The sequence below is a fragment of the Macaca mulatta genome, chromosome 20 (assembly GCF_049350105.2).
Source record: "Macaca mulatta isolate MMU2019108-1 chromosome 20, T2T-MMU8v2.0, whole genome shotgun sequence".
NCBI classification, from domain to species: Eukaryota; Metazoa; Chordata; class Mammalia; order Primates; family Cercopithecidae; genus Macaca; species Macaca mulatta.
Genome location: NC_133425.1, coordinates 52655803 through 52676560, shown reverse-complemented (window position 1 = coordinate 52676560; position 20758 = coordinate 52655803). Strand labels below are relative to the sequence as shown.

Below are 20758 nucleotides of genomic sequence, written 5' to 3'. Positions count from 1 at the left end.
GTGGGGGTGACTGGAGCTGAGACTGGGGCCTGGGGTGGGGCTGAAGCGCCTCAGAAGTGCGTTGGTCAGACCTCTGTAGGCTGTGTAAAGACTTGGAACCTCTAAGGACTCTGGGCAGGGTGGCGACTGTTGGTCAGAAGCAGCCCTGCAGCCTCCCCAACACCAGCACCTGCCTTGGGGTCCCTGGTACTGGGTCCCACCTGAGTGCCACAGCTTCTGGATTCTCTTCCTGGCGAGGAAATTCCAGCTGGACACAGAGCTGCTGCTGGGTCTTGGAGATGCTGAGGAGTGAGCAGTAGACAATGTGAGGCCGGGCAGCCTTCCTTGGAGGGCCCAGCTGGCACCCGGGCTGCCCGGTTCCAACTCTGAGACCCTTTGCCTGGGTCCCCTTCTCCCCTGCCAGGGACCAGCTTAGGATGGGAAAGTAGGCGCTTCCGTGAATCACACACGATACCCCAAGTAGTGCCTTTTCAACAATTTTTCTTTTTCTTTCTTTCTTTCTTTTTTTTTTTTTTTAGAGACAGGGTCTTCCTCTGTAACCCAGGCTGGAGTGCAGCCTGGTGGGTATGATCACAGCTCACTGCAGCCTTGAACTCTGGGCTTCAGTGATCCTCCTGCCTTGGCCTCCCGAAGTGCTGGGGTTACAGGTGTGAGCCACCGCGCCTGGCCCTTTTCAACGATTTAAAGTTAATAAGTTGATGAGGCTTTTCAGACCATGACAGAAAGCCATTAGAGGGATCCAAGGGCAGTTCCAGAATTTTCTGAGGGAGGGGCACAAGAACCACAGTGTGGTGGAAGGGTGGGGTAGGGGGTGTGTCTGGAGTCTCCATGTGCGCTCTAAGCTCACCGCCTTTACTTGAATGTTATGTTCATGGAGGTGCTTATGGGGAGAGGGCTATGGGAGAGGATAAAGTCCCCAGAGCATCCCCTTGTTCACTCCTGGAGAGAAGGAAGCAGCAGGGCAGCCTGTGTGGCTGGTGACAGTACATCAGACATCTTTACAGGCTCCAGTTCTTGTAATCCTCCCAGCCCCACAAAGGGCTGTAATTAGACTCTTTTGTAAGAGCAGGAGGTTGAGGCCAGAGAGACACAGTAATGGGCTCCAACCAGTAAGCGACTGAGTTGGGATCTGAACATAGGTGAGTGGGATGCTAAAAACCTTTGCTATTAGCTACTCTGTGTGTCACTGTGTTATTTCTGGTTGAAGAGCCATCATGTGCGTTACTGCATCTGGGGGCCTCTTCCAAGCAACCAGCGTGGACTCCTAGCCATGTCTGCCTGGATCCAATAGCGCTTTGTTTTGAATCTGGGAATGTCTTCTGCTGACACTGTGGCTTGACTACTGCACTAGTCCCAACAAATGTGTAGCCCCTCACACATACCCCAGGAGCTCCTGCCACCCTGGGGACATGAAGAACTAGCTGGTGACACAGCTATTACCCCACAGGATGAAGGAAGGTCAAGGAAAGGTTCCAACGCTCATGAAAGATGAAGAGTTCCAAGGGGGCCTCTTCTCTGGACTCACCTGATTTCAGTGACACTGCCTGAGGCCTGGGCGCAGACTTCTAATAGGGAGAGGATGCCAGCTCTGTCCGCCCACGGCTCCTGCACCCTGTCACAGAAGGGGACACAGATAAGGTCCCCCAGGTTGAGCAGCAGACAATCAGCACACATGACAGGGCTGGGGGAGGAGTGTCAAGGGGGGGCCTAGAGGCTTTTTGAGTTTTTATGCTTGTTTTAAAACTATAAAATACAACTAGGCATCAATCTAAAAAAGCAAATTAACATCACCCTTATTCCAACAACCATGATTGTGACAATCCAAACAGAAAATATTATTTTTCAAATGATATTTTATATTTATATTTTATGTTTTATTTTATTTATTTATTTTTGAGACAGGGTTTTGCTCTTTTTGCCCAGGCTGGACTGCAATGGCATGATCTCGGCTCACTGTAACCTCTGCCTCCTAGGTTCAAGCAATTCTCCTGCCTCAGCCTCCCAAGTAGCTGGGATTACAGGCATGTGCCACAGGTGAAATCGTGCCACTGCACTCCAACATGGGCGACAGAGCGAGACTCCGTCTCAAAAAAAGAGTTATTTTGGGTGCTCTAGCAATTCTGGATATATAACCAAAATAATTGAAAGCTGGGACTTTCTGGCTGGGCATGGTGGCTCATGCCTAGCACTTTGGGAGGCTGATGTGGGAGGATCACTTGAGCTCAGGAGATTGAGACCGTCCTGGGCAAAACAGTGAGACCTCGTCTTTATTGTTTTTGAAATAAAATAACATTGAAAAAAGAAAGCAGAGACTGTCAATTGGACACTTGAATAGACAACCCAAGTGTCAATTGACAGATGAGTGGACACACAAAACGTGGCCTATCCACACAAAGGAATATCATGCAGCCTTAAAAAGGAAAGGGCCGGCTGCTGTGGCTCACACCTGTAATCCCAGCACTTTGGGAGGCTGAAATGGCAGATCATCTGAGGTCAGGAGTTCAAGACCAGCTGGTCAACATAGTGAAACCCTGTCTCTACAAAAATACAAAAAAAATTTAGCTGGGTGTGGTGGTGGGCACCTGTAATCCCCACTACTCAGGAGGCTGAGGCAGGAGAATCGCTTGAACCCAAGCAGTGGAGGTTGCAGTGAGCTGAGACAGCGCCACTGCACTCCAGCCTGGGTGACAAGAGCGAGACTCCGTCTCAAAAAAAAAAGAAGGAAAGTCTGACATAGTGACACATGCTGCAACATGAATGAACCAGAGGACATTATGCCAAATGAAATGAGCCAGTCACAAAAAGATAAATACAGACAAATACAAATGAATCCACTCATATAAACTGTTTAGAGCAGTCCAATTCATAGAGACAGAAAGCATAATGGTGGTTGCCAGAGGCTGGGGTAGAGGGAAAATGGGATGTGGTTTCATGGGGACAGAGATTCATTCTTGCAAGAGGAAAAGAGTTCTGGAGATTGGCCATACAAAAAAGTGAATGTACTTAACACAACTGAATGGTACACTTAGAAATGGTTAAGATGGTAAATTTTGTTATGTGTATTTTATAACAATTTTTTACAGGTTGTTTTGGAGAACAGCCAGTCCTTAGGTGCCTTGTCACAGGCTGCAATGAGAAGTGCACAGCTCTGTCGGTGACGCAAGTTTTTTGGGCACAAACATGAAACTGAATGTCGTGGAGCCTTTTGATCTAACTTCCAGTTTCCAGGAAAGTCAGGGGTTAGTGGAACACGAGCCATGACATCATGAGAAAGCTACCAGAGTCAGGAGCGGGACAGTCTGCAGTACACACAGTTGCTGATTTTGTCAACAGACATTGACATGAAACAGAAAGCTGTGGTGAGGGGGTGGGGCGGTGATGCCGCAGGTTAGAAAAGTCAGAAGACTATCGCCACCCTGTGCAAATGGAGACCAGATGTGACTAGATCCTGGATCCCACAAGCCAGCTATGTCATCTGGGGGACAATGGGGACATTTTAGATTAGACTAGGTAGTACCTGACACTAAGGAATGGCTCACTGAGTTTCTTAGGTGTCCTGATGGAACTGTGATTACAGAGAAAATGTCCTTATTTTTGGAGATTCATGGTGAAATATTTAGGAGTGGATTATGAGGTCTATAACTTAGTTGAAACCGTTTCAGCTGAAATAAAAATAAAAATATGAAGCAAGTATAAAAAATTATGAACAACTGTCAAATCTAGGTACTGGGAACAGGGGTTTTAAAAAATTTTTCTTTCTACTTTGGTATTTTCTTTTTCTGAGTGTTTTAAAATGATCATGGTGAACAGACAGACAAGAACTTTGTTTCAGTTTATTTTTGTCCTCAGTTCAGTATCCTCTGGAACTTTCTTTTTTGCTGTTTTTTTTTTCTTAAATCCCAAAACACAGGCCTCCAGCCCGGGGAAGGACAGTTTCTCTGTGTGCCTTGTGAGGTCTCTGGCACAGATGGACAGGGTTTGCTCAGAGTCCAGATGGCAGGGTTGTGGGTACAGGAAATGGCCGAGGCCATGATCCTGGGGGCCTGTTACTCCGGTGCTGCCCCTGCTCCCATTCACGCCATGGCCCCTCCCAGAGGCAGCAGGGGGAGGAGGTACCTGAGGCTGAACAGCCCTGCGGGTCGTCCCACCAAGCTCAGGAGGATGGCCAGCTGCTCCTGGTCCAGGCAGCACTGGGTCAGCCTGGGGACAGAGGTCAGTCATTGAGGTGGCTCTGGCAGGGTGCCCCACCCCTCTGCTGTCCTCACGGGCTGGGCGGGTCACTCACGTGAGTTCCGTCAGCTGCAGGGACTGGCTCAGGCCGGTGGCCAGCCTGGACACGTGCTCTGGCCGGAAGCTGCACTCACTCAGCCTGAGGGCAGAAAGCCAGGGCAGAGCCTGGGTGAGGCCTGTGGGCACTGCTGCCCAGCTTCATCTCAGCCTCCCTGAGGGCCTACTAGGGGAGCATCCCACCCCTGAGGGCAAAGGCCTGGATCAGGGCCTGAGAGGCCAAAGATGCAGCTCCTGCCCTGGGAGCTTCCTGTCTCTTTGGGGAGGAACCTCCCGCACCCCCTGTAAGAAAGTATTAGGAGTAAGTTATTTAGGGAGCCTGACTCTAGGCCAGGCATTGTGTCAGCCTCTGGGTCACGGGACTTCCTGCCTTACCCGCAGGGTCTCCTTTAATTCTCATAGCACCAATTAGAGGTGGGAGACTGACTAAGCCAAGGACACACAGCAGACAAGAAAGAAGGGCAGAATCGGTTTTCCATCTAGGTCAGTCTGACTGCAGACCCCAAACCCTTAACCACTGCCTTACTCTCCAGGACCAGCACTGGCTGAGCTCCCTGGGGAGGAAGGTGTGCCTGGGATTCTCCGTGGGGCCTGCTATCCAAGGCACCTCAGCCCTGGGTGGCCAGCAGACGGGCCCAGCCAAGCGAACGGGCCCAGTGAACGTCGGGGCGGTTCACTCTGATGGAACAGGGCTGCTGGGATGCTTACAGGAGGGGCTGATGTTTGAGATGGGTTTTAAAGGATTGGGAAAATTTTATTTCAGAAAAGGCAAAGAAGGGAATGTTGGGCTGAGTGCGGTGTGAGCAGAGGCAGATAAGCTTCAGGCAGGGCTTGATCCAGGAGCAAATAGTGAAGGTTGTGGCTGAACTGTGTGTGTGTGTGTTGTGTATGTGGTATTTGTAGGTATTATGTGGTGTGTGTGTGCCATATTTGTAATGTGCCAGGTATGTATATGGGAGGTTTGTTTTTGTGGGGTGTGTGTGTGTTGTGTGGTGTGCGTGGTGTATGTGTGTGTATGTGGTATGTGTATGGTATGTGGTGTGTGTGTGTGTTATGTGTGCTGTGTGTGTTGTGTGTGCTGTGTGCTGTGTGTAGGGTGTGCATGGTGTATATGTGGTATGTGGGGTTGGTGTGTAGGGTGTGTGTGTGGTGTAGGGGAGGTGGGAAAGAATGTGGTGGAAGGTGACAGTTGGATCAGACTGTGAGGGAGAAGATGCTAGGGACTTTGAACTTCACCCTGGGGTTAATGGGGAGCCACTGAGGGGCACAGAGTAGCAGAGGAGCAGTCTCAGATGTGTGTTGTGAAGATCCCTCTGCGGGCCGTGGAGTGAATGGAGGGGAGGAGACCTGACTGGATGCAGGGATCAGTTTGGAGGCTCTGTTCACAGCTGAAGTGAGACATGTAAAGGAACTGGCCCAAGGCAGTGGCAGTGAATCAGGGCTACCAGGGGTAATGATGATGATAATAATAATAATAATAACAGTAATAATAACAGCTGACAGCACTCCCATGAGCCAGACCTTTTCCTGGCACTTTATATTTATTAACTCATTTAATCCTCACAATAACCCTAAGGGGTAGGTTGTGCTATTATCCCCATTTTACTTGTCCAGGGCCACAAAGCTGGTAAGTAGCAGATCAGGGATTTATTTTCAAGTGGCTTCAAAATATTTAACCATGACACTCAGAAACCTCAGGGGCTGTAGTCAGGACATGACTAAAAAGCACAAGTTCAATGCCAAGGCCCCGGCTGAGACTGGAGGCACGAGGGCATCAGGGGTAGATCTGGGGAACAGACCCAGGCCGTGAGCTTGAAGCTGCTCTCTAAAGGAGGAGACGGCCCAGGGAAGAGGGGGCCATGGAAGCCGCTGCGGGTTCAGCCTCCTCTCCCCTCTCCCTCCCCTGTCCCATCACCCCGCAGGGATTACCTGAGTGTCTTCCCAGCCTGGTCCTCTTTGGAGAAGTGAATCCGGAAGCTCTGCTCAGAGCCCAGGCTGCAGAGAGAAGGGCCTCGGGAAGCGCGGTGCCCAGACGTGCCATCCTCCTAGGCACCCAGGGCACCCACGGGGCACAGAGAGGGAAGCAGGGCTGCACCCACAGGGACAAGGGGGGATGGAGGCCTCAGAACCAGAGGAGACCCACAAACTCATTCTGTGAGCATGGCAATACCGGGCCTTCCCACCCCATGTCCTCTGTGGTCCCTATGGCACCCGGGCATCAGGGGATAGAAATTATGATCCTATGCTCAGGAAACCCTGAGATTCAGAGAGAGGCAGAGGTTGCCCCAAGCCAACCAGATGGAAGGCTATAAAATGTGGGTGTCTTACTTCTCCTATCATCAGCCAGGGGCACCTGCTGACCAGCAGAAAAGGGCTTTTTGGGGACCAACATCCCCTTACTTCACTGAGGCCTCCCGGACACGTGGGCAGGAGGGCAGGGTCTCCACCAGGTACAGGGCACTTTCCTGGGAAACGCTGTTGTGACTCAGACTAGAAGGGAAATGGGGATGAGAATGGGAGTGAGGGCAGGACCTCCATGGAGCCCTGCCCAGCCCCCTCCATCTCCCCTCCAGCTGTCATTTCTAGGAAGAGAAACCTCCATATCTAAGCATCCATCTCCAGATGGACACACTGAGGCCCAGAAGGATACCATCCCCACAGAGGCAGAACTGGCACCAAACCCTGAGTCCGTGAGCGCTGCACTCACCCTGCCCGCTGCCGCTGTGGTCTGGGGCAGGGCACTGGCAAGGCCTGGCTGGCAGCTCTAGCCCCAAAAAAGCATAAAGCTCAGTTGCCTAGCAACAAGTGGCATCCTGGTGCTGGCTGTCACTCCCCCGGGTCACTGGGGAGATGGGGCAAGCATGTGGATGACTTCCTAAGGCACCCTGCCTGCTGCAGGGGCATCTCCAAATTTATGTCCCACAGATTGGGTCAGAAGAACTTCAGGGACAGGATGGACCAGGAGCCAGGCGGCTGCAATCCCACATCAGCTGGCTGGGGATGGAATGTTGCTTCCCTGTCCCCAGGTCCATTTGGCTGTAGGGGTGCATGGAGGGGCAACTCCACCCTGCCATGAGTCACAGCCTCTCTTGGGTGTTTGGTGGAGGCTCTGCCATGGTGGGTGTGAGGGACAGAGGATAGGACTCAAGGCCAGGGGAGTGAAGGCAAGGGAAGACTCGCCCCTTGCCCTCTGCAGACCTTGTTCTCTGGGGCTCCGGGGGATGCCCTGAGAAGGAGCCCCCTCATGCTTTTGGCCCAGGGAAGGCTTCCTCCTTGCTATCTGTCCTTCATGCTGCTTTCCACTTACTCAAGCGAACCAGAGATGGGCACCTGCGGCAGACATTCCAGAAGGCATCTGAGCCCGCTGTCACCCAGCAGGTTTGCTGAGAGGCTGTAGGGAATAAGGAGCAGTGGCGGTGATCAGAGGTGCCTCCTCAGCCTGAGATGCTCCTCAGTTACCAGGAGCCTGCATCCACTGTCACTGCTACTGGACCCCATGTCAGGGTCACCAGCGCCACCACTATCACCACCATCACCACCATCAGTCACCACCACCACCAATATCACCACCACCAGTATCACCACCATCACTACCACCAATACCACCACCACCATATCACCACCATCACCACCACCACCACCACCAATATCACCACCACCAGTATCACCACCATCACCACCACCACCACCAATATCACCACCACCAGTATCACCACCATCACCACCACCAATACCACCACCACCATATCACCACCATCACCACCACCACCACCACCAATATCACCACCACCAGTATCACCACCATCACCACCACCACCACCACCACCATATCACCACCATCACCACCACCACCACCACCAATATCACCACCACCAGTATCACCACCATCACTACCACCAATACCACCACCACCATATCACCACCATCACCACCACCACCACCAATATCACCACCACCAGTATCAGCACCATCACCACCACCACTTTCATTATCACCACAATTCTACACCACCAAGCCCAGTACCACCATCACCATTGCTTCCATCACCACTAGAACGACCAGCAACTCCTACGTTCTCTGCTACCATCCCCTCCCCAGCACCACAGTAAATCCGTCCTCATCGTCCTCTTCCATATCGGGTGACCACTCCCAGCTCATGTGCCTCCAGCAGGCTTTCAGGGGTTAAAGAAAACCCAATTTGCCTTCACCACGCCCTCAGCCTGCATCATTTGGGATCCACAGTTTTTGAATGAGAGGAAATTCAAGGGAAAAAAAAATGTTTGGAGGATGCTTTAAACCCATAGATTTCTTCTTTTAATCTGGGAATACAATGTCAATATTGGAAACCTCACCTGAAGTTTCTTATTTCCCCTCATTGTAGCATTCCGTGGTTTTATTTATTTATTTATTTTGAGATGGAGTCTTGCTCTGTTGCCCAGGCTGGAGTGCAATGGCACGATCTTGGCTCACTGCAACCTCTATCTCCCAGGTTCAAGCAATTCTCCTGCCTCAGCGTCCCAAGTAGCTGGGATTACAGGCATGTGCCACCACACCCAGCTAATTATTTTTGTATTTTTAGTAGAGACAGGTTTTCACCATGTTGATCAGGATGGTCTTTAACTCCTGACCTCAGGTGATCCAAACACTTCGGCCTCCCAAAATGCTGGGATTACAGGCATGAGCCACTGCACCCAGCTAGTTTTAGCTACAGTGTCAGAAATAATATAACCAGTGTGTCCTGGAGCATCTGATTTTCCTCCAGGTCTGTGACATTTTTGATGCTTGTTAATCTCCTCTTTTCCTGAGAAACGTCATTTAAAAATCAGTTTGTCTTATGAAGCCACTTAATAAAATAGTCTTTAAAATAAGAAAAATTGGCAGGGTGCGGTGGTTCAAGGCTGTAATCCCAGCACTTTGGGAGGCTGAAGCAGGCAGATTGCCTGAGGTCAGGAGTTCGAGACCAACCTGGCCAACATGGTAAACTCTGTCTCTACTAAAAATACAAAAATTAGCCGGGCGTGGTGGCTCACACCTGTAATCCCAGCTACTCGAGAGGCTGAGGCAGGAGAATTGCTTGAACCCAGGAGGCGGAAGTTGCAGTGAGCCGAAATCGTACCACTGCGCTCCAGCCTGGGCGGCAGAGCGAGATGCCATCACAAAAAAAAAAAAAAAAAAAAAAAAAAAAAAAGAAAGGAAGAAAAAGAAAAGAAAAATTTCCCTCTATAATGAAAAACAAAAACCTCAAAGACATATTTCTGATTCATATCTCTTTAAAATACATTCCAAGCGCAGTGGCTCATGCTTGTAATCTCAGAAATGAAAATTGTGTGGCATTTTTGGTGGACTGCTCTCTCCTTATTTCCCACTGGTCCTAGGCTGGATTCCTAATGCGTGTGAGTAGGGACTCTGCATTTTACTAGCCGTGTGACTTTGGGTAAGTTTTTACACTCTGTGTCTCAGTTCCCTCATCTGTAAAATGAGAACAATACTAGTATCCAGGGATACGGGAAAGATAAAAAGAACACGTCAAGCACTTAGAGGAGAAAGTGCTCAATAGGTGTTAGCTATTATTATTCCACCCATGCAGGGGCTGACTATTCGAGTACCCAAGACAGGCCACGCGGATACCACATCTCGACAATACAAGAGACTGCAAGACCCAACCCTGGCTGGCTGTGCGTCCCTCCTCAGGCAGAGTCATTTACTGCTTTTAACCACCTGCTGAGCCAACAATGAATCTTGTGTTTTAGCCCCCATCTGCCAGCAGAGCTTGCACACACTTGAGGCTGAGGGCCAAGTCAGAGGGCGCACCGTGGAACTAGCTCCACCACTCCGAGAGTGGGGGCGGGAGAGAGAAAATTGATTCAGGGAAGCTTTGGGTATGTGATCCAAAGTCCCAGACATCCCTGACAGCTGGTTCTGAGAGGCGTAGGCAGGCACATGACTATATGGGCACACACGGACCCTCTTCTCCCCTCCAGTGCCCCTCAGGCATGCATCCATGCTCCTCTCCTTCCTCCTCCTCCCTCAACTTACTCCACCTGGCTGAGGTCTTTACACTTGCTCAGCAACCTGCACAGTGACTCCACATGCTCCTGGCTGAGGCTGCAGCCCGTGAACCTGCTGGACGGAGGTAGAGGGGACAAGCAGGGGATGGGGCGTTTGGCCACTGAGACCACCTCCACCCTGGCTAGTCCAGGGCACAGCTTCCGAGCTCCAGGTGGGTCTCCATTCAAGCTTGGACCCTCTGGAAGTGTCCAGAATCCACTGCTCCCACCCCCACAGTAGGTCCCACCAGGACCTGTGCTTCTTCATGCTGGGGAGAAACAAGTCCCTCTGCAGGGCTGTTCCACAGGAATGTTTTGTTCTAGGCAGTCTGTATGCTGCTCTGGCCACCCAGGAGGCAGATCTACTGGTTCCCAACATCAACTAGCTGCCTGGGCACGGTTTAAGGGGGCTTACCCACAGCACACGCCTTCCTGCTCCTCATTGGATCTGAAGTGCAGGGTTGCATGGTGCAAAGACCTGGAGCAGACAGCACCTGGGTCAGACAGCTGCGGCCACAGCCTCAGGATGTCCCCACGAGGCCAGTACCCCTCCTCCAGAAGCCCAGTCTCTAGTTGGGTCCTACTGTCTTCATCCTACCCCCTCATACCCACCAGACTCCAGGCGCAACCCTTCAGGACTAGTCCTGGCTGTCCCAGGAGAATGCCCACCTGAGATCCACCTTTTTAACCCGTGGGCACAGGCTTAAGGTGTTGGCCAGCAGGAAGGGGCTTTTCGGGGACAGTCCCGTCTGGTTCAGCCTGAAAAGGAAAGGGGGTAGATCCCAGCAAGATGAGTGGACAAGGAATCTGGCTAGGCTGGAGGGTAAGGAAAGGGAGGGTGGGGAGGGGTAGCAGCTCAGCAAGGCAATAGGGAAGCAGGCAGGGGCTCAAGAGGCACAAATAGGGCTGAGGGTCAGGCAGATTTGGATTTGAGTCTCAGTTCTGCTTACTGGCTGTGTGACCTTGTACAAGTGACTTCACCCCTCTGAGCTTCAGTTTCCTTATCTGGAAATCAGGACTTGTCATGTATGACGCTCGAGGTATATGAGAATTTAATTACATCATGCAGGTGCGCTGCCGGGCATGGGACCTGTGCTTGCTGCTATTATTACTATTGTTTTTACCTGCAAGCACACATTTCACAGGCGAGTCCTTGCTCACAGAGAGTGGGAAGCTTCAGGCCCTTCGGGCACAGTTTTTAAACCTTAGCGCTATTGAGATGTGGGGTCTGATAATTCCTTGTTGTTGGGGGCTGTCCTGTGCTCTACAGGACGTTTAGCAGCATCCCAGATCTCTAATTATTCGATGCCAGTAGCAGCACCCCTCACCCGCGGTCACGACCACCAAAAATATCTGCAGACATTTCCAAATGACCCCCAAGGGCGAAAATCACCCCCAGTTACAAACCACTGCCTTAGAGAAAGTGAGATGGATCCACCTTGCTCTCAGAGGCAGCCTCAGCACGTCCATTTGCCTCACCCAGTAATTGCCCTATCAGCTTGTCTGTAAATTCCACTCTCAAGATCCACCCTGAGTCTACCCACTTCCATCCCACCCCAGCAATGATCAGCCCCCAGCATCATTCAACCTGCTGCACACATCTCTTCCCATTCTCATTTCCACTCATATCTCCCAATCCCTTCTCTACCCAGCACTCAGACTGAACTTTTGAAAACCCAAATGAAGACCAGGCACAGTGGCTCATGCCTGTAGTCTCAGCACTTTGGGAAGCCGAGGCGGGTGGATCACTTGAGGTCAGGAGTTTGAGACCAGCCTGGTCTGTCTCTACTAAAAATACAAAAATTAGCCGGGCATGATGGTGCATGCCTGTAATCCCAGCTACTTGGGAGGCTGAGGCACAAGAATTGCCTGAACCTGGGAGGCGGAGGTTGCAGTGAGCTGAGATTGCACCATTGCACTCCAGCCTGGGTGACAGAGTGAGACCCTGTCCCCACCCTCCCCCACGAAAAAGAAAGAAAGAAAACCCAAATTATTCCTCTCCCTTTCATGTTCCCAGAAACAAAAGTCTAAACTCTCCCCATGGGCGCCAGGCCCCCGTGCAACCCAACCTGAGCCCATCTCTCTCTTCCTCCTCTCCTTGGACCGTCCCTGCCAGCCACTGTGCTCTTACTGCATTGGTTCTGCGCTGTTCCTGGAGCCCACCAAGCTTAATTATGCCTCAGGGCCTCACACATGCCGTTCCCTCTGCCTAGAATGCAGTTCCCTGCTCTTCACAAGGTGAGCTCTCTCTCTTCCTTTAGGTCCCAGCTCAGCATCCCTCCTCAGAGACGTTCCCTGATGGCTTTTGCCATCATCTAAATCACCTCTCCAGCCACTCTTCACCACATCCCGAGAAAATTCCCTTATAACTAGCTAAGTTCATCTTATTTGATTTTACTTTACTTATTTTTCAGCTCCCATTACTGTAAGATGAGCTCCAAGAAGATAAGGACATAGTCAACTTTTTCTGCCGTGTCTCCAGCCCCTCACACAGTGCCTGGCCCACAGTAGGGGCACAAGCACTACAGGCTGAGTACTATAAAGTTTAAACCCTGGCAAGGGGTCAGGCTGACCACCCCACCAAAGGCAGACGAGGAGTCGGGGTGAAGCTGTGTGACTTAGGCAAAGAGAAGTTCCTCTCTGGTCTGAGGTTACCAACCTGTTCAATTTTAACCTGTCACCTTTTATGTCCAAAGGAGTCCTTTCTGACTCATTCTTTCCAGGCAGGGGGGACTATTACAGGGTGCCATGGGGTGCTGTGAGCTGGGCTGTACTTGCCCCTGGAATGTGGTCACGTCTCCTCCCTCCCTCCCTCCCAGATAAAACCCAAGCATAAGCGAGATCATGGAGGTGATGTGAGCCATCTTAGGCATTTCAGAGAGCCCCAGCCTTTGCACTGATGTTATTAACATTATGATTTACTTTCCTGTTATATTTTTTCATCTCAGCTGCAGCTGCTTTCCCCACCGCTAGAAGAATGTTTAAAGTAAGAAAGTTATTTTTTTTCTTTTTCTTTTAAAAAAGGTTTTTTCTTTTTCTTTTCTTTTCTTTTTTTTCTTTTTTGAGATGGAGTTTTGCTCTTGTCGCCCAAGCTGGAGTGCAGTGGTGCGATCTTGGCTCACTGCAACCTCCGCCTCCCAGGTTCAAGCAATTCTCCTGCCTCAGCCTCCCAAGTAACTGGGATTACCGGCACCCACCACCACGCCTGGCTAATTTTTGTATTTTTAGTAGAGACGGGATTTCATCACATTGGCCAGGCTAGTCTCAAACTCCTGACCTCAGGTGATCTGCCTGCCTTGGCCTCCCAAAGTGCTGGGATTACAGGCATGAGCCACCGCACCTGGCCTAAATCCTTTTAAATTCTAACCAGTCTGAGCTGAAACTAGAAAATAGTTTTAATACTTTGGGGCATGCTGCTTAAATTCCCTTTTTGCAGAGTTTGATGGTGATCTTTCAAAAGCAGCATGTGATATATACAGGACCTACATCTGTACAGCCCCTTTCTACGGGTGGGTGACCTTCCCATGGGTGGGGAGAAGCCGTAGAAGAACTACGGCTCATTTGTCACAGATTTTCCATTTCTTAAGTTGATTTTAGAACAACTTATTTGAGTCCCAACCCTGGGGGAATGGGCGGGGGATATTAATCCCATTTGTCAGATGAGGAAACTGAGACGCAGAGGAGGCAAACGATGCCCCCTGAGGTTGACAAAGTATTAGGGTGGAACTCGAAGCAGATTTGAGTCCCCAGTTGTGCCGGGTAAAATGAGAAAACAATCTAAGGAAAGAACGGAGCGGGTAGAGGGGGTTGGAGGGGGTAAAGGGGAGTTGAGGGGTTAGAGGGCAGGTACAGCTTTGCCATGGAGGAGCCTTAGGGACACGAGCACAAGGAACTGGGAAATAGGAAAAACTCTCGTCTTACTGTAGCAGGCTCAGCTGAGGGAGTCGAGGGAGGCAGTCCAGCAGAGTCTCCAGGCTCTGGTCACTCAGGAACTCGCAGGACAATCTGTGAAACAAAGCATGTGGATGAGGTGGGGGAAACCTTCTAGGAAAGCAGGAAGCACGGCCTCACAGCCAGAGCCTTCTGGAGATGGGACCTAACCAGGGTCACCTGAAACATTCTCTCCTAGCACTGGGTCCATGGGTTATCTGTGGGGCTGGAAGAAGAGGAAGGTCTTGTAAGTTTGGAAAATATGGGGTTAAGCCAAATTAAATGGTTTTGTTTGCTGCAGGGCTTCTCTGAGGCTGTGATAGGCTGCTGTGCATTATGAATTTCCAAGGAGCTACAGCAGACTTTTCCCCAAACTAAATGGACTAGCAGAATTAATTTTTGAGGGCCATGAAGGTCAGTGTTCTGCCAAACATGTTTGTTAGGAAAAGAATGTGGCTGGGCACTGTGGCTCATGCCTGTGATCCCAGCACTTTGGGAGGCTGGGGTGGGTGGATCACCTGAGGTCAGGAGTTTGGGACCAGCCTGGGCAGCATGGCAAAATTCCACCTCTACTAAAAAAAATACAAAAAATTAGCCAGGCATGGTGGTGCGCACCTGTAGTCCTAGCTACTCAGGAGGCTGGGGCATGGGAATCGCTTGAACCTGGGAGGCAGAGGTTGCAGTAAGCCAAGATCACACCACTGCACTCCAGCCTGAGTGACAGAGTGAGTCTCCGAAAGAAAGAAAGAAAGAAAGAAAGAAAGAAAGAAAGAAAGAAAGAAAGAAAGAAAGAAAGAAAGAAAGAAAGAAAGAAAGAAAGAAAGAAAGAAAGAAAGGAGGGAGGGAGGGAGGGAGGGAGGGAGGGAGGGAGGGAGGGAGGGAAGGAAGGAAGGAAGGAAGGAAGGAAGGAAGGAAGGAAGGAAGGAAGGAAGGAAGGAAGGAAGGAAGGAAGGAAGGAAGGAAGGAAGGGAAAACAATGCTGCCTCAACCCAGATAAGTGGATATGACAATGGAAATTCAGCATACAACAGGTCAGCAAAGGAGACAGGGACTGGCTGGGGTCTCTAGTTGCCCACTAACACCAGACCAACCAGCTCATCATTGTCCAGATAATTTGTCAGAACCCAGTGCATTTAGGAGAAACTCCAGATACCCGCCTTGCTCTCTCTGCTCTAGATGGAGGACCAGGACAACTCAAGACTCTGAGCGCCCTGGGGTTTACATACAGCCCCTTCCTGGGGGGCCTGGAGCCACTTCCCGACCCCCGCGGACCTCTACTATGTTCTCCTTCTGCCTTCTCCACCTTCCCCTTCCTCTCTGTCTTCATCCTCTGCAGGCTGCCCTCTCCCCTCTCCGGGGCCTCCAAGAGCCTGGCCCATCTCCGCTGCTTTCTCCTCTGGCTGGTTGGAGGGGAGGCATGGAGTGCAGGGACCCCACATCAACTGGCTTGATGAGCTGGGGGGCAGGGTAGGACGGGAGGAGCAATCTGTGGTCCTGGGGCTGGAAGCCTCATGTTGGAGCCTCTGCCAGGGCCTGGGCTGGAGGCCCAACTCTACCCTTTCTGCCCCAGGGACTGGGCATAGGCTGCTGAGGCACAGTCAGGACTGGGGCCTTCATTGAGGGGTGGTCTTTCCAGAAACACCTCCCGATAGCGTCCCACCAGACCCCAAATACACCATGGGTTCTCGTTGGCAAAGGAGGTGCTTACACCCTCCTTTTATTTATTTATTTATTTATTTATTTTTTAAGCAATGGAATCTTTACTCTTTACCACATCCCACATGGTATGCCCATATGTACACAGGCAAAGTGGACCTGCAGTGCTTGAATTCAGGGAGTGGGGATGGAGCCCCACTATCTATCTTCCCTGGCTTCCCCGGTGGAACCCCAGCACACAGTTGGTGAGTAACTGGACTTCAGCATTGAGTACCTTGATGACTATTTATAACAATAATCCTGCAAGTGATCACAGTACTCTACAGTTGGTAAAGTGCTTTCATATTCACTATTGCACTTTCTCGAACCACAGGTGACAGAGGGGGCCCTGAAACTCCCACCTGTGCTCAAACCACCCAGCACTGCCAGTGGGCTTTATTTATTTATTCTTTTGAGATGGAGTCTTGCTCTGTTGCCCAGGCTGTATTTATTTATTCTTTTGAGATGGAGTCTTGCTCTGTTGCCCAGGCTGGAGTACAATGGCACGATCTCAGCTCACCACAATCTCTGCCTTCCGGGTTCAAGCGAGTCTCCTGCCTCAGCCTCCCAAGTAGCTGGGATTACAGGTGTGCAACACCATGCCCAGCTAATTTTTGCATTTTTAGCAGAGACGGGGGTTCACTATGTTGGCCAGGCTAGTCTCGAACTCCTGACCTCATGATCCACCCACCTTGGCCTCCCAAAGGGCTGGGATTACAGGCGTGAGCCACCGTGCCAGACCCCCAGTGGGCTTTTTATATGAAGCTTCCTCTGCAGGTGATTTGTCTTGGCCAGAAGAGCCTGCATCCTAGTCTCCTTGTGTTCCCAGGATGTGGCCCAGTGCTTGGTATACAATAGGTACTTAACAGTCAAATCACATAAGAGTGCTTTTTGTAGCACTGACTGCAGTGCTACACAAAATAAAACACAATACCTAGAAGCAGTTTGGATCTCAATCTAGACCAAGCTTGTCCAGCCCACATGGCCTGCTGCATGCAGCCCAGGATGGCTTTGAATACGGCCTAACAAAAATTCATTAACTTTCTTAAAACACTATGAGATTTTTTTTCGTGTTTAAAAAAAAATTTTTTTTTAGCACATCAGCTATCACTAGTGTTAGTGTATTTTATGTGTGGCCCAAGACAATTCTTTTTCTTCTTCCAATGTGGCCCAGGGAAGCCAAAAGATTGGACACCCCTGATCTAGACTCTAGAAGGGTGTGGTGGAATAACTTGCAGCTCATCCCATACTGTGGCAATTTAGTATTAAAAGGCATCAATATACATTCTGTGAAAACAGGTAAGAGACAATCAGGGACCACTGACCATTGGATGACTTTAAGGAATTACCATTAATAGGGTAGGTCTGGGCCAGGCGCAGTGGCGCATGCCTGTAATCCCAACACTTTGGGAGGCTCGGGCAGGTGGATCACTTGAGGTCAGGAGTTCGAGACCAGCCTGGCCAACATGATGAAACCCTGTCTCTACTAAAAATACAAAAATTAACCAGGTATGATGGCACGCGCCTGTAATCCCAGCTACTCAGGAGGCTGAGGCAGGAGAATCGCTTGAACCCAGGAGGCAGAGGTGGCAGCAAGCCGAGATCACGCCATTGCACTCCAGCCTGGGCAAAAAGAGCAAAACTCTGTCTCAGAAAAAAAAAATAGTGTAGGTCTGATAATGATTTTATGGTTATGTGTTTGAACCTGGAGAAGGACATGGGAAGGCCACACTCCAGGGGGTCAAACTGGATTATCTGGTTGGAAGGGCTGGAAGGGCATTTGAGATGGGGCTGGAAAGCAAGAAAAAAGGCTGAAGTAAAATGGAAAACACAGATGCTATGAAAACACAGTGCATGAAACTATAGAATGCAGCTAGTTGATTACGGCAAACAGGTAGAAACTGAATATGCAAATAGACAAGGAGTAGACGGTCCTGTGGACACATGACAACATGGATTTGATGAGAGAAGAGGTTGTTTAGGTGAGGCAGGTTTTGTCTTGGATTTCTTTATTTTAAGGTAATTACTGTAATAGAATCACCACAATGATAATAAAAGGAAAGGCTGACCATCCACTGTGCAGATAAGGAAGCTGAGGCCCGGGGAGTTAAAGCCCTTTTGAGCCAAGAGTCCTGATTCCAGGTCCAGTCTCTGGTCCCAGACCCAGGTGTTCTGGGGTGAGTGAGGTGATAACCCCACGGAGACAGGGGGTGCCTTGAGGAAGGGCTTTCAGAAGTGCTACGCTCCAGCCATGGAGGCAGGTCCAAGTGAGGGCCCAGGTGAGGCTCCAGGGGTGGGGTCGGAGGTAGACAGGGCCCCCGGGTGCCCTGAGTTGAGTGGATGGTGCACGTGAAGGCTTCCCCAGACCAGCACAGCATCTCCCAGTGGGAGACATGTGCTGCCTAAGGCTGGGGGCTGCCGAGAGACAGCCAAGTTTCTACCAAAGGCCAGGGGACTCTTGTGGGGCAGGGCTGGTGGGAAGAAACCAAGAAAGACCCACCTGGCTTCTAACCAGGAAGCCCCCTCCCAGGTCACTGGGCAGATCCCCACATGGCACCCTCTAGGGCTGTGTCTTCGTTACTTACTGGAGTTCCAGGGGTCCTGGGCACTCCTTCAGAGTGGCACAGAGGTGAGTGAGGCTTGGGGGCTCCAGAGGACACTCACTGAGGCTGCAAAGGGGCAATGGGCAGGGCAGGGAATCAGAGAAAGCCCAGGGTCCCTGGCTAGCCCCAGGGGCTCTCTCCTTCTCCTATCATTCCTCACTCTAAGTAGGAGGCCACAGGCCCCTTCCCCTGTGGGGCACTCGCTACCCTCCCGAGTCTCTCCTGCAGCCCCCATTCCTCCTGCCCTGACAGCAACAGTGCAGGACCCTGAGTTCCCAGCTGCCCTTGTCAGTGACTCCCCAAGTCCTCCCCCCCGCCCCCTCCAGAGCCCAGGCCACCATCCTCATTCACCTTGACCATTGAACACCCTCTGGGCTTCCACTCTTGCCTCCCTGCAATCCCTCTCCACCCCGCAAATGTCTCACATTTTAACACTGCAAATCTGACCAGGCCTCTCCCTGTTACCCTCTGTGGCTCCCCATTGCCCTGGGGCTAAAAGTGAAATTGAAATGTCCTTCCCAGGGCCTCACTTGCCTCCACTTTCCTGGAGGCCTGGAGAGAGGTGGGGCCAAGTCAGTGTCTCACAGCCTCTCATGGCAGAGCTTGCAGATGGGGAGTGCATTTGTGGGGAGAGAGGCCAACCCCTTTCTTTCTGGAAAATGGGTGTTCCCTAGAGCAGGTGGAGACCCCAGGCAGAGAGTGGCTGAGCTGCTCTGTTTGCTTCACAGAAATGTGGAATCTTCTCTCCAAGGAGAATGCGGGGCATGGGCCAGCTGAGCTGCCCCTCAGGGGTCAGAGCCCCCCCCCACTCCCGCACCCCTCACACCCACCACTCTTTCTTTTCCTCTTCTCTTAAACTCCCTCTCTTCCCTCTGTCCCAATCCCCAGCCCTAGCCCCTGCCAGCTCTGACCCCTCTGACGCCTCATCCCTGTTGTGGTTACCCCCAAACGAGAAGTGCTGGGACAGTACCGGAGGCTCCTGGGTATGCAGCGCCGACGGAACCCCAAGAACTCGGCTCCAGCTGGGAAGTCTGGTGAAGATCCAGTGGCCCATATATCCCTAGGAGGGGGATCATTTAGAAAGGAGAGTTCAGATCACCCCCATGGACTCCCAGCCCATATACCCCTAGGAGGGGGATCGTTTAGAAAGGAAAGCTCAGATCACCCACATTGGACTCCCAGCCCATATACCCCTAGGAGGGGGATCGTTTAGAAAGGAAAGCTCATATCACCCACATTGGACTCCCAGACTTGGAAAGTCAGGGCTGGAAGGCATCTCAGAGACAATGAAGTCACTGGATCCTAGCTCAGTCCCTCATTGTTCAGATGGGAAAACTGAGGCTCAGGGAAGGGAAGCCCGAGTTAGAAAAGCCAGCAGCTTGTTCCTGTCCAGGTGAGCAGGCAGGAGGATCCAAGACAGAGCCTCTCTGACCATTGCTTGGCATCACGTGACTTCTGCCTCCCTGTACGACAGTTCTTTGGGCTTCAAGAACCTGGGGGTTCCCCAGAAACAGAGCTCCTATCCTGGGAAGCAAGACCACCCAGGCTTGAGCCACCCCTGGCTCCTGACAGCCCACCTGTGTAGCAGTGCCTTTTCTTGACACATTAGCTGTGGATTCTGTCTGCCCAGCCAGCTGCACCTGGGCCCACCCTATCCTCTGCCACTGCTCCCAGCTGAGGCCAAGAGGCCTGATCCCACTAGAGGGCAGCCGGGAACATCATGAAGAGCTAAACTAGTATTGGTTGTTTACTGTGAAGACATGGAAAATTTTTTTTCAGAGCACCAACGGCCCCTGCCTTCAGAACGTGAAAGGGCAGTGACATGTATGAAGGGGTGAGTCTACAAAATTCCCCAAAAGGCAAAAGCACAAATGTTCTCCTGTCTCCTCCCACAATCTGCTGCAATCTGCTGGCACCTGCTCTGCTCTGGTACCTCTCCCAACCATATCCCTCCCTTCCTCCCATCTGCATTGCCTCCTTCCAAGGGGAAAACAGGGCAGTGGATTACTGACAATTTACAGGGCAGTTGGGGGGTGGGGGCGGTGGTTACTGAAGTGGTGATTAAACCTAGTATGCCAGACCTGGGTGGTTTAACTGAAGACTGAGTAGTCAGCATGGGTCTGGGAGTGGGGGACCTGTAGCAGATGGGGACCAGAGTGGGAGGGGACTCCCCCACCCCGAGCATTCCCTTCTCAC

At 51.3% G+C, this 20758-nt stretch overlaps 1 protein-coding gene across 16 annotated transcripts in view; it reads right to left on the bottom strand.

Moving 5' to 3' along the window:
• Nucleotides 1–20758, bottom strand: part of NLRC5 (NLR family CARD domain containing 5) — a 93133-nt gene that overhangs the window by 15744 nt on the left and 56631 nt on the right. For 3 of the 16 annotated variants that reach the window (XR_013411763.1, XM_077986070.1, XM_077986075.1), the window contains 13 exons: nucleotides 19533–19622; nucleotides 18545–18628; nucleotides 14256–14339; nucleotides 11004–11093; nucleotides 10750–10812; nucleotides 10324–10410; nucleotides 7595–7678; nucleotides 6688–6777; nucleotides 6217–6282; nucleotides 4286–4369; nucleotides 4117–4200; nucleotides 1526–1612; nucleotides 201–281 (listed from right to left, as the gene is read on the bottom strand). Coding sequence is in view for 11 of the 16 variants with exons in the window: in XM_077986070.1 (XP_077842196.1) it covers nucleotides 201–281; nucleotides 1526–1612; nucleotides 4117–4200; nucleotides 4286–4369; nucleotides 6217–6282; nucleotides 6688–6777; nucleotides 7595–7678; nucleotides 10324–10410; nucleotides 10750–10812; nucleotides 11004–11093; nucleotides 14256–14339; nucleotides 18545–18628; nucleotides 19533–19622 (1074 nt within the window). In the remaining 5 variants the exon portion in view is untranslated. Of the gene's footprint in view, nucleotides 1–173; nucleotides 282–1525; nucleotides 1613–3324; nucleotides 3476–3819; nucleotides 3959–4116; nucleotides 4201–4285; nucleotides 4370–6216; nucleotides 6283–6687; nucleotides 6778–7594; nucleotides 7679–10323; nucleotides 10411–10749; nucleotides 10813–11003; nucleotides 11094–14255; nucleotides 14340–18544; nucleotides 18629–19532; nucleotides 19623–20758 lie in introns of those variants that run through there. The other 13 variants (XR_013411764.1, XM_077986071.1, XR_013411765.1 and 10 more) reach the window with 12 other exon arrangements.